The 13,190-nt window shown below is 47.3% G+C and overlaps 1 protein-coding gene across 4 annotated transcripts in view; it reads left to right on the forward strand.

Annotated features, from left to right (window-relative positions):
• Positions 1–13,190, forward strand: part of CACNA2D2 (calcium voltage-gated channel auxiliary subunit alpha2delta 2) — a 900,071-nt gene that overhangs the window by 186,413 nt on the left and 700,468 nt on the right. For all 4 annotated transcript variants that reach the window (XM_019505183.1, XM_019505184.1, XM_019505185.1 and 1 more), the window contains exon 3: positions 12,997–13,113. In XM_019505183.1, coding sequence (XP_019360728.1) covers positions 12,997–13,113 — 117 coding nt within the window. The remainder of the gene's footprint in view (positions 1–12,996; positions 13,114–13,190) is intronic.

Raw genomic sequence — 13,190 nt, forward strand, 5'->3', positions numbered from 1 at the left:
CTGGGAAGCTGGTGTCACTCTTATCGCTGCCTGCTTGATTATCCCTGACGCTACGCAGAAGCTGACATCCTGTTAATGTAATATAGACACCACAATGATTATAATCATAGCATGAAATATAAGCACTAGACAATGAAATTTAAGAACAGTAGGTGCAGCTGGGAATAGGAGAGAGATGGAAATCTTGCACTTTAAGCCTCTGCCAGCAGCACTGTTCAGTTGCTAACCTCCAGGCAGATCTGTAGGTTGCAAACCTTTGCATCCTCATTCTCCCCCTCCTCCAGCCACTGTGCTAACAAGGACGAATTGATCAGGGCTTTTGTTAACTATTTATGTTGCCTGGTGATTCTTTCCAAGGCCAACTCCTCTGGGCAAACGTCCTCCCTTATCCGGGGTTCCCAGCTCTCTGCTCTTTATCATTCACTCTGGAGCTGTGGGCCAGTGAGGACCGCCCTCAGGATGGCGGCATGGTCAAACACAAGCTTCCAGAAATCAAGGGTCACCTCTTCTCTCCCCACCTCTCCATAAATCCTGAGGTGGGGTAAGAAATCATGAGAGTTTATTAAAAAATAAAGATTCTGCCTTATTTCAGGGCCTCTGGGCTCATGTTTCTCATCCTTTCTCTGTAAGTACAGTGGCTTAAAATGTATCTTTAAAAAAAAAAAGGCTATTTCACCTACTCGCAGGACACCAGGAGCTGGAGCTTTAAGATAACTATCAAATACTGCAAGGCCCATGATAAAATTACAAGATCAGTGCAGTGGTTCAGTTCTACATACCCACTGACAGCTGAGCACTGGTGAATCTCGTAGGCTCCAGTGGGTTTTGAGGAGCTCTTTGGATCAGGCCCCTGCCTTGGGGTAAAGTGAAGAAGTACGAAAGTGAGAGATGCTGTTGCCTTTGCTGTAATTCTGCTGTCTGCAGAAGCTAAGGCCACTCCTGGGTAACAGGTCTGGCAGAAGGAGTTACAAAATCCCCTCAGACCAGAGCTTTCCTCTGCAGCAATCCCAGGAACCGGAAAGATGCTGCTGCTTCCCACAGTGGGTGGCCTCTGCACAGTGAGACAGGCTGCAACCTAGTTCCTGGTGGGGAAGGATTAACCCCAGCTCTGCTTTCCTCATCTCTGAAAACACAGAGCTCTTAGCTTTACCCTTAGCCATCCTGCAGTGCAGCTGATCTGGGCTTCCTCGCCTGCAAGCCTAGCCAAAGCGTGTGAGAGAAGTGTACAGAGAGAGCATGTGTATTTTGGTGCACTGTGGACTCCTTGCACAGTCTGCCTTTTGGGCTGCTTTCTCACTGCCTGACTCACATATGCTGTGTTTGCACTATTATGCACTAGGTTAAATGTAGGTGTTTGAGCAAGGGGTCTTCCAGAGTCCAGCCCTCAGGTACCTGATTCACCCAGTAGATTAAAAATGCCTTGAAATACAAATATGAGTTATTTCAGCTGAAAAGAACCTTGTACATTTTGGTGCCTCTGCAACACAAGCCAAATGTTGGGGGAGGGGGGATGTTAGGAGTTGCAATAAAGCCCTTTGAGAGCAAGAAGTCTTTCTGCCTTGTCCTGAGCTATGAGATAGCACAGCCAAGAGGCCTGGAGCACCCCTACACAGTGGGACATTCCTAGGAGGGGAGATCTGCCACAGGTTTTACTGCCCTCCTTGGTCCAGCTCTTGCCTGGTTGCTGTGACCTCTGTGCTCCCATGATTGACATGTTCTGCCTTCAGGCTTGGTGGTGGGTTAAGAAGCAGTTGGGCTTCCTGGCAGTGTTTCTCATTACTGGTGGGTAGCCCAGCAAGCTTTAGCCTGCTGCTCTTCTGTTGCACAAGTGTTTTCCAGACCCAGTTTAGAGAGTGGCCTGGTTTGGCCCTTGGTTGCTGGCTGCAGTGAGTGGGGTCCCAGATCTGCTTCCTTGGCCAAGGGGATTATTCTGGGTTGTTCGGCAAATACAGAACACCTGTTGGCTGGAGGGGGCTTTGGGGCTCCCCGCAGCTTTAGTTGTAACTCTTTGTTCCCTGAGGAGGAAGAGGGGAATGGCTTTTCTTGAAATAAGGGTTGCTAGATGATGGGAGACAGCATGTTACTGAAAGGAACTTGGTGTGCAGATGCCTTGCTGGGAGTGGGGAAAATTGCTCTTCGAGGACTGGAGATGTGTGTATGGGGCAAGGAAAGCTCTGTTTCAGAGTTCTTTTAGTCTCCATTTCTGAAGCCTACCAGTAGCTCTGGTGCATGTAAAATCTTCTCCCTGGCTGCTCTGGTTTCCCTCTCCTCCTCTTTGCTATGTTGTTTTGGTGTTGGTTATGGGGAATGCTTCTGAGATGATGGAATCAGGGAATTTGCTGCTTCATTTCCATTTCCCTCTCGCCTCAAAAGCCAGTGTTGCACACTGAGGCCTTTTGGGATGGATAGTTCATCTTACTGGACAGGTTAGGACTGCTGTGGGTCAGCTTGGCCTACCGGCTTCCTTGTGGAGGTATTGGAACGGGGACGCTTGCAGAGTGTGGTGGCATGGTCCTGCTGATGTGAGAGAAGAAAAAGGGGGCTTGGTGTTGCTGAGGGCCTCATTTTGAAGTGTTGTGAACAACCTTAGTTTCCATAGACCTTGTGAGACTTACTGGTGCTTAGCACCTGTCTGGCTCTAGCAGGTCTTTTGCACCATCCTGTTTTGGAGTTTAGAGGACATCTCTTCCACCATCCCGCTCTTGCAGCTTGGCCCAGGGTCACACAGGACGTGGCTGAGTTTGGGACCTGAGCATAGGCTTTCAGCATCCCAGTCCAATTTGCTGTCGAGTAGACCACTGGTCTATACCTAACATCCATTAGGGTTTTAGTGTAGACAGGAGAAATCTGTGCATTCCTCCTCCACTGCTGCTGAAAAGGGCACCTATCCCAATATAGATGTTAGTGTGTGCTTAGTTAAAATGCCTTGTGCTGGTAGGTCACCATATTTCTATAACAGATGTGTTGTCCTCTCTGCTCACTGGATTTCTAACAGAACTAGAAAGAAAGAAAGGCAGGCAGGCTTCAGTTATGCTTATGTTTAGAGTCTGTCTGCTCTCACTGCCCAGGCAGCATGGCTGGGTCATTCAGGAGCTTGGAAAACTCCAGGAAAACTACCGGAGTGAGACCAATTTGATGCTCTTCCAAGTCACTTTTGAATAGGTTACCCTATCTGGTGTTGGAGAAGACAGCACTGAGTCAGAACTGAGGTCCTGAGCACTTAGAGCAGTGATGGTGGACAGGTCCCCAAGTGCATCCAGGTCACTTTTCTCTGTCTCTCCCTAGACGAGGTGTCCCCAGCACTAGGCTGCCTTGTTGCAGCTGTGTCCCAGAGGGGCAGTGGCAACTTCTGGCTGACCTGACTGTAAGGCTGTAGCAGCTGTTCTGTTCCCCTCTCTCTTCCCTCCCACCCTGTCCCAAGTCAGCACCTGGGAAAGTTGGCCCGGTTGCTCCATCCTAGTTACATTTCTGTTCCCTAGGCTCCCAGGAGAGATTTCAGTTGGAGACCACCTTCTCCACTTCCTGGCCTGTCACATCACATCGTTTTGCTGTATGCTACTGTACCTCGTTCTGGGTTAGTGGGAGGTGATCTTTGCAGGCTGTGTCCCTCATCTCCCTCCCTGGCTTTAGGGTGGCTTTATTCATGTTTGCAGTGTGTGAAAAGAGAAGGTGGAGTTTTAGGGAGAAGCTGCTGTTGCAGCGGAGGTCCCCCTGCCCCTTGCTTCCTTCCTCGAGGTCGGCTTCCTGCTCTTCCCCTTAAACTGTTCTTTGGGGGGCATCCCTGTCTTGGGTGGAGTATGGCCAGGGTGTTCTGATAAGCCAAATCCACCTGTAACTTCCTGTAGTTTCTGGGTTCCTAATGGGCTACGTAAGATGAGTTCCCTGCACTGTGGGGAATCCAAGGGTCATTGCAAGCAGGAGTCATAAAGCCATGATCTGCTAAATGGAAACAAGGTTTTTGCTAGAGCTTGCAAAGAGGAGATAATGCTCCAGGGCAGAGATGGGCAACCTGCCACAAGTGACATGGACAGCCTCTGTGTGTAGCATGCAGCAGACTAAGCGGTGGACAGGCAACACAGGAGCAGACCGGACAGGGAGCGGAAAACACGAGCAAATCAGGCAGGGAGTAGCAAGCAGAGAGCAGCAGATTTCAGTGGCAAAGGGTGGGAAACAGAAAGCAGAGCAGCTGATAAGGCAGGGGAAGGGGAGGGAAGCAGTACTTGGGGAGAATGTGGGGCTAATTTGTTGCTGCCTGCCAAAAAGGTGGATCTTGATATAGAAAAAGCTGAGAATCACTGCCTTATGCAACTGATGGTGGATCCTGAACCTGGCTTCAAACAGGACTTGTAATATTCCACTGTTGTCGACTACCTGAGTATTTTGGAGTACGTTCCCTTCAGTGCCTGACAGCAAAGCTGCCTCTTGGAAGGAGAAGGCCGAGAACTGAAGGCAACAATGCAGGGGGCATCAGGGCAGTTTTCATCTGTAGTTGATGCTCAGAATGGCGTCAGTGGCAGCAGCAGGCTGAGAAAAGAGCTGCTGTCAGCTTCAGCGTGGCGTAGTCCTAATGTGCATGATGCCTTAGATCTTCAGAGCGCTGCAGACACTAAATAATGATCCCGGTTCCCCTGGGAGCTAAACCATTATTACCACAATCATCAGCTTTTAACCGTTGGGCAAACTGAAGCACGAAGAGGTGAAGCAGACTGCCTGTGGTTACACACTGAGTCTGTGGCAGAATCGGTGCGGGGACTTAGGAGTCCCTGATTCTCCTGGTCAGTTGGTCCTCAGGCTGTGATTTCCAGTTGTCTCTCAGTATGAGGTGCACACACACAGGATCAAGTTGCAACAAACGCCCTGGTTAGCCAAAACAGTACATTGAATGCTTCAGAAATGCTGAGGGAGTGAATTCTCTGTGTTCACTGCAAATAGCCATGACAGACGGGAGCAGTGCATGATTCTGTCATTTACTGTGCACACAGACAAAGGCAAGCGAATGGGTTTAAGGGCAGCATGCTCTGAATCAGTATCCAAGATCCACCTCCTGAATTACTGGTTGCAGCTGCTGTGTATGTATTAATCATTGGTGGTGCTATGAAGTCCACCTTTTATTAAGGCTGTCTAGCACTTGTGATTAGACTGTTTTCATTTGCTCATAACTTTGCAAGCTGAAACTGTTTGAGGTGAAATTTTCCGGGTTGGGAGTCTGCCTCGGGTTGATTTCCAACCCCACCCCCAAATAAAAATAAAAAAAAATCAAGCCAAAATGGTTCAGCTGAGAATGAGGCTCTGGAAAAACATATTGTTTTGAATGTGTTGAAAAAATGTTCTTCATCTTTTCTTTGAAATGACTAAGTGCCCGTATGCTTTGGAGCAAGGACTTGAAATTTGCCTCTAAAAGGGATGTGGCTTTTGTGCTGGAAATGTGCCTTTTATCCTCCGTATAAAAATACACACTAATTTAGCCAAATTACAAGTTGAAAATTGCAGTTTATGTATGCTCATTAGAATACTTAGAGTTCAGTAGTTACATTCCCCAAAGATGCCATCTGCACCAGGCGGGGGCTGAGCAAGACTTACTTTGCAATTACATCTCTAAGTTGCCTCCGACCAGGTCAAGCTTGGGCCAGAGAACTGAGAGCAGAGAGGTTTTTCCTCCTGCACTCATAGGCTGCCTGCAGATGTGCTCGTTTACATCCTAACTGGACACATCCTAATTAGAACGTGTATTTCAAAATGGTCGTGGGGGTGCTTTAGCTAAACCTCTTTAAATGAACTTTAGATAAAGTGTGCTGTGGCCGTTTTGAAACACATAGGGGCTTAATACATGTGACAGTGAGCTGTTTTAATTAGAGCAGCTGTCTGGGAAATGCTCTAATTAAAATGCTCCCCACCCCAGCATGTGTATAAGCAGCCTTAGTGACTCTGCTGCTAGGCCCTGACAGCATGGGAGAGGAAGTTCATTTGTGCGCAGAAAGGAGGAGACTGAGGAAAGGAGATGAAAGTTGAAGTTGGGAGTAGAGAATGATGGAGAAGGAAACTCAACTGGAGGTTGGGCAAGGGAGAAACCTGAGAGTCATGAAGGAGGGTGTGCGACTTCCTAGGCATGGAGGTTAAAATGGGGACAGAGGGAAATGGGGAGAGCCTGAGAGCCAGTAGGTGAGTAGAAGACCGAGACCAAAGAAGCAGCGGGTGGGAGATGAGGCTTGGCTGGGCAAAGACTGAGACTTAAAAGCAGTACCTTTTAAGGGGAGGATAGACTGATCTGGCACGGGGAGAGCACTGATATTGGCTGGACAAAGACATTGAGCTTAGGCACTGTGGGGGCACAGACATTGGATGAGGAGCTGAGGTAGGGGAGACTGGGACTAGGAGTCGGAGGAGACTGGGAGAATTGAGGGGTGTGCATTTGCTGGTTGAGAACTAGAGGCCAGGGAGGTTGGGAAGCTGGGGGAAGGGAGGTGGAGCAAAAAGAGCTGGCCTGGTTGGGGACCAGGGATGGGGAACATTGGGACAGGCTAGGCATGGAGACCGGCAAGAAAGACCTGGAGGTGAAGGGTGGGAATTGGAATGGCTGAGCGTGGATAATGGCAAGCAGCAGGGTTGAGATTAAGATATGCTGCATTTGAGACTGGGCTGAAAAGCACCTTTTCTCTTGTACCAGTCTCCTTATGTATATAGTCCCAGTCCTTAGTCAGCAGGCTCCTCCACATCCCCATCTTCTTCCCCAGACAGCCCTAGCCTCGGTCTCCAGGTGTGCTGTCCCAGTGCCGGTTTGTCTGTGCCCATAGATCAAGTCCAAGGCTCCTGCTGTTATCCCAACCCTGTCACCAGTTTCCTTTCTCAGTATGTCCCAGTTCCCATCATGTCCCTTCTCTGATCTCTGTCTTCCCGTGCTCCTCACCCCAGTGGCTCTTAGCCTTTGTCATCTCACCTCCTCACCCAGTTTCAGCTCCGGGGTTACAGTCTCTTTGCCCAGCCAGTCTGTGCTCTCCTAACATCTGAACTCCTTGTCAGCACACTCTTCTCTCCCTCACCACTTGTTTTACTCCACACCTGCTAGTTCCTTGTTCAGCCAGATCTAGTCCTCTCGCCTTCCCACTTCCTCATCTGATCCCCTTTTTCTCCATCTCGGCAAACTGATTCCCTATCCTTTACCCATTTCCTTCACCAACTCCCAGCTCCACCCTCCTGTTCTCCTCTTTGTCTGCAAGATCCAAGTTGTCCTAGGCAGCCAGGCCATTTCCTACCCTCCCAGTCCCAGATTCACTAGACTCCTTACACTAGCTGACTCTTCAGTCACCTCTCCTCCACATTTATGCCCTCTGTATTTGAATCATGCGGTTTTCTGCTCCTCTCTGCCTAGATGCCAGTAGGATGCTCTTTGAGAGCGTCTTAGGGGCTGACTTCTGATGTCACTGTCGGTGTCAGGCCCATCCCAGGGCTGGCCTTACAGATGGGCGATGCGGGTGACTGCCTGGGGCATTGTGGTCAAGAGGGTGTTAAATAATTTAAAATAAATCACTTGATGTCACAGTGTGTGACGTGTCTTGTATCTTAGTGGTTCTCTGTGTTTTTTTGGTATTTTGTGAAACTTGAAAGGAAACAAAATGTTGTAGGTACCTAAGAAGATGATGTCAGATGTTATTTTTTTATTACTTATAGCATTTTTATTTGAATAACATTGAATTGAATTTTGTGTCATTTCCTCTTGTGTACTGTTTTGTAAATTTATAATAAAATAAATTTTTTGAGATTACAGCTTTATCTCTGAAACTTCCATTAAAACTACTACATACTTAAATTCAAAGAAAGGGCTCCAAAACACAAGTTCGCCAGGGTGCCATTGTCCCTAAGGCTGGCTGCACCAGACACCCTCTTTAGCTGCAGAGCTCTGCAGGCTTATTGTCCAAACAGTTTTTCTAGGTTACTTGGAACAGTTCAATACAAATTGATAGTGACCACAGTAATAATAAAAAAGATACGTCAGACAGGTAGTGCTGCCTAGTATTAAGGTTACCTAGCACGTCCCATTAAAAGACTATTTTTTTTAGTTCTTACCTTCTTGCCATATTTTTAACCTTCTTTCTAGATGTGTGTCCAAGGCTGAATTGTTTTTGCAGAAATTTCATCCAAAGCAGTCTGGCTACTTACAGGAGTGAATCTGGGGAGCTGGGGGTGGGGGATGTTAGGGAAGCTGGGGGAAAGATATGTTGTTCTGCCCACATGAAAATATATTGGCAACCTTTTCTTCTGCTCCAGTGACCCCATACTTTGGAGCAGAGGCTCACAGCTGAGACAGATATTGTAGGAAAAAATCCTGCTTCATCCCTGGTCTGGAGTATTCACGGTCACTATGTGGGATGGGAAAGCTCAAAGTCTGGTTGGCACTAGGAACCATAAGGCAATGGAGGTTGTTCAGTGAGGACAAGCATTTTAGCCGCTACAGTTGAAGTCCTTGAGCTAGAGCCAGTTGTATTTGTCATAGGTTTATAGCTTTGCCAAATTGGAGCAGATTTTCACAGGGATGGCAACAAGTCGTCTTGCCAGATTTAGAGCCTCTGCTCCAAAGTATGGGGTCACTGGAGCAGAAGAAAAGGTTGCCAGAATATTGTCATGTGGGCAGAACAAAGTGTCTTTCCCCCAGCCTCCCTAACACCACCCCACCCCCAGCTCCCCAGATTAATTCTGTAAGTAGCCAGACTGCTTTGGATGAAATTTCTGCAAAAACAATTTGGCCTTAGGCACACATCTAGAAAGAAGGTTAAAAATATGGCAAGAAGGTAAGGACTTAAAAAAAATAGTCTTTTAATGGGATGTGCTAGGTAACCTTAATACTAGGCAGCACTACCTGTCTGACATATCTTTATTATTATTATTGTGGTCACTATCAATTTGTATTGAACTGTTCTAAGTAACCTAGAAAAACTGTTTGGACAATAAGCCTGCAGAGCTCTGCAGCTAAAGAGGGTATATGGCAGAAGTAGGGGATCATATCCTGATGGGGGTTTGGGGGGGGGGGTTTCCCCAGTGGATAGGTACCATTTCTGGCTGGAACCAGTGGGAACGGATTTGCTAGTTCATAATAGGAAAATACTAATGTCAGGATGCCCTCTTTATCCAAAGCTTTCTCCTTGAAGATTGCTCCTCTTCTTTTGCTTCCCTAATTACTGCAGCTCAGCTGGAGGTAGTATGCCTTCAAAACGCATTATTTTGTTATGCTGTTGCTTACCAAAGGGGAAAAAAAAGCATGAGAGAATATAATTTATATTCCATTTTTTTCTCCTTAACCCTTTGTGCTCCCTAGTGGGATTTCCCCCACCCTTGCAGCATCCATTGTTATCAGCAGCACATGTTTTTCTACATACCTAAGTCTGCATGTGTGACAGAACATGTAAAAAAAATAAAAAGAAAAAAGAAAGAGAAAGAAAGGAAAAAAAGACATAGATACTGAGCAGGTGTGAGCAGTCTGCTGTTGCATACAATTCTCTTTCTAACCCAATCATACAAATCTGCATTTCTGGTGTTAGCAATTTCCAACATCAAAAATCGGGATACACTAAGTTGCTGTAGAATATAGTGTGGCTTTGAGACTATAATGAGTGGGACCCCCTCAAAATCAGAAAGGCCAATATGGACTCCCAGAAGTAGCCATTGTGAGAGGAGTTAGTGTCTAGGACAGTGGTTATCAACATTTTTAGTCTGGAGGCACTGCTCATTAGACTCCAAGCACCACTCCGAAAATGCCAGCTCTTTTTTTTTTTTTTTACTCATTTTTTGACTGTGGAAAAAGGAGCAATTTTTCAGTTGCAAAGAATTCAGAAGGATCCCAATAGGTCAGGATGATTTTAATGGGAGTTTTTAATGCTATGGATATCTCTTTGAAATCTGTGGATTTATCTTGCAGTCGTGTTTGTACGTGTAACAGTGCTAACATTGTGTGACACCCTTGAAAGGATCTCAAGGCACCCTAAGGTGCCACAGCATCCTAGCTGAGAATCACTGTCCTAGGGCAGTGCCTCTCACCCATCCCTGCAGACCAAGTGGGCCTTGAATCTGAGAATATAGGGGACTTGCTATTGCATATAGGGATGTCTGTGAACTGAAGTAGTGAAGGCAAATCTCACACCTACCTATATGGCTGCCTTGGAAGGAACGGGCACACACCTGGTGTCTGGGCCCTCTGGCACCACTCTTGTGAGCCAGGAATGTACTGGAACTTGTAAGAGCTCTTCAATGCTCTGAAGTACTTAAGAGTAGGCTTGTTAGTTTTGCTGTGCTGGTTCTGTTAATAAGTATGCAACTAACTGGCCTGTCAGGAGAGGGTCAGTCTATTTGCAGAGAAAGTCAGCAGCTAGGGTAACTTGAATGAAGCCCTGATTTTTAAGGGAGCTGTGGGAGGAGTCCCCTTCCATTAGTTTGATAGCGGAGTGGTGTGTTCAGAGTGCTATTTCTGGATGAGAAGTTAGCAAGATGGGGAAGCATTCAGGTATCCTTCAGCAGCACACAAGAAGAAATTGGGCACATCAGAAAGAGCTTGTGCAGAATGGAGAATACAAACAGAGTCTAGATCTGGGAACTCTCCACAGTCTGCAAATGTGGTGGTAGGGGAGCAATGGCAACTAATTGTTGCTCCCTTGTTGCCATATTTCTAGCATGGACCTGTGGGGAGTCTCGCAGGATAGATCAGGAGTCAGCAACCCCTGGCACGTGTGCCGAGCATGGCACGGAGGCTGTTTTGCTCGGCACACCACTGCCCTAGGCAGCTGCTGCCAGCCATGAAGCCTGGGCTGCTCCCAGCAGGCAGCTGGGCAGCTCCAAGTCCTGCCGTGGTTGGCAGCAGCTACCCAGAGCCTGGGCTGGCTGTAGCTGGGAGGCTGCAAACATCTTCTCCGGCATTAGCTCCATACCAGCAGGTGTACGCATGCCTTGGAGCAGACTTTGTCCAGGAGCCCAGCTCCATGTGCCCGCACATCTGGTTCTCTGCACGATATTAGTAGGTTGGGACCATGACTTAAACCATGCCCTACTTGTAAGCCAGCATGCATGTCCTCTGCTTCTGAAATAGTTTGTCACAGCTAGCATGGGGATGGGGAGAGACAACGCACATCAGAATTCAGGTACTTGAAGTTATCTCCACGTGCCTCCAAACGATAAGGAACCTTTTTCCACCAAGCAGCAACTTCATGTACCAGCTCAAAGGTTTGTGGAGAAAGAAGAAATAAAATAATCCTTGGCATTTTCTTTGGGGTGGATGTCAGCATCCTTTTCCTCTGCTGCCTAGGTGGAAGCATACAGAATACCTTTGAGTGATACATCTCTAGTTTTGTCAATCCTTCAACATCTGTGTTGGATATAGTCTACATGGAGTATTATCTCCTCGCTAGCCTGGTGTGGACACAAGTTTGTCAGATGTTCCTTGCTCTGTATTCATGACGCTGAAATCCAGCACAGAAGTCTTTTTTCAGTCTTCAAGGACACTTTAATGCTGGTGCAAGATGTCAGGAGACCATGGGTCCCATTTATACATAAACTGCTGCATAAGCAGTGATAACATAAGCTTCCTCCTGTTTGCTTCCTGCCAACAGCATTTCTTATGCTACCAGACCACTGGCCCATTTTCTGGTATCCTGCTGGCGTTTGCTAGCTAGGGCCCTGTATCTTGTGGGAGTCCTGCCTTACTCTATCATGTGCTGCACCAAGCTAATGGTGCAGTGCCCTGTATGGGGTGGGGAGCCTTGGTCTCCCAGGCCAAGGGTGATCAGTGTCTGTCCTGAACCACCAGATTTCATTACCTTAGCTATGCCCGTGTTACCACAGTGTTGTTGTTGGTTGTGACATTATCCTCTCAAAGGGCAAGACATTTCTAAATGATTGAATGGTGGTTAACACTGGGCTTGTTATGATAATTTTTGTGATATGCATCTTTGTCTGATGGGGGCTGGTCTGAGGCTCCTAACCCATTTTGTAAAGGTCCCCAAAGACCTATTAGGTTTTGTTTCTGCTATCTGTTTGTATTATGGTATTGCTCAGACTCGAGCCAGATCAGGACCCAATTGCCATAGGTGTCATGGGGACATGTAGTGAGAAATAGTCCCTGTTCTGAGTAGTCATTTTTGCTGACCAAGGGGTCAAGAATACCATCTGATCATTTACACAGCACCAGCAATGTGCAAGGTGCTTTACAGGCAGTTGTGGTGGTAAGGCTTCTGTCCCAGAGAGCCTGTAGCCTCACCGAAGGAGAGGAGGAGGGCGGCAGGGAAGAGCACTTCATTTCTGTTTTAATGTGTGAGTTCCATGTTGCCTAGGACAGTGGGACTTCCAGTTTTGTTTGGGAGACTGTGTCTGGGTCTGGCTTACCTCCCCTCCTCCCCCCCAAACATACACCAGAAATATAGTAAGGCTTAAGGGGATAAATATGTCCTAATGAGAGTGGGATCCCTGGCCCACTAACCAGTAGCTCTGTGTTAGTCTGCACTGCCATGCATCATCAGCTGCCAGCCCAAGTGCTTACTGAATTATGTGCACTGTGAGGAGCAGTGAGCTAGTCTTGCCATTGCCTGATCTGACAGTTGACTTTGGGAGATCTGGAGAGTGGTGTTACTAAAGCCAGGGAGATTTTTCTGACTGGCAAGATATGAGAAGGAACTTGAAAGACCCTGACTGTGTTCTGTTGACGTTTTTGGGTCAACCGAAGAGTGGGTGGGTAGTGCCTTAGGTAGGGGTGGAGCATTGGCTGTCTGCATACATAAAGGGGAAAGGTTGGAAAGCCTAGATCATTGGGGCAGCAAACTGTTCTTACCTAGGCCTTTCGCTGTCGAGCCCTCTATTTTCCCCCTCCCCCCAAATCCCAAAGCCTACATCCTTACCTGACCTTATTTTTACTCAGTGAATTTCCTTGGTACTTGGTGGCTGGGCCATCCTTTTCCTGGAAAGTCTGCATTTCTCAGGGTATCTCTTTGGCAGTGACCCCCTCTTTTCCTCTTCCCTTTATAGATCTACAATGAGAACAGGAACCTCTTTGAAGTCAAGGAGAACGTCCCCAGGAAGCTAGTGGAGAAAGTGGCGGGAGATATTGAAAGCCTGCTGGCAAAGAAAGTTCGTGCTTTAAAGGTAAGGCAATACTCTTGTACCCTTGTCTTGCTGCTATGTGTGGTATCAAATAAAAGTAATTAAAAATATTATATTAA

The sequence above is a fragment of the Gavialis gangeticus genome, unplaced genomic scaffold (genome assembly GCF_001723915.1).
Source record: "Gavialis gangeticus isolate Ggan-Ray unplaced genomic scaffold, GavGan_comp1, whole genome shotgun sequence".
Classification (NCBI taxonomy): domain Eukaryota; kingdom Metazoa; phylum Chordata; order Crocodylia; family Gavialidae; genus Gavialis; species Gavialis gangeticus.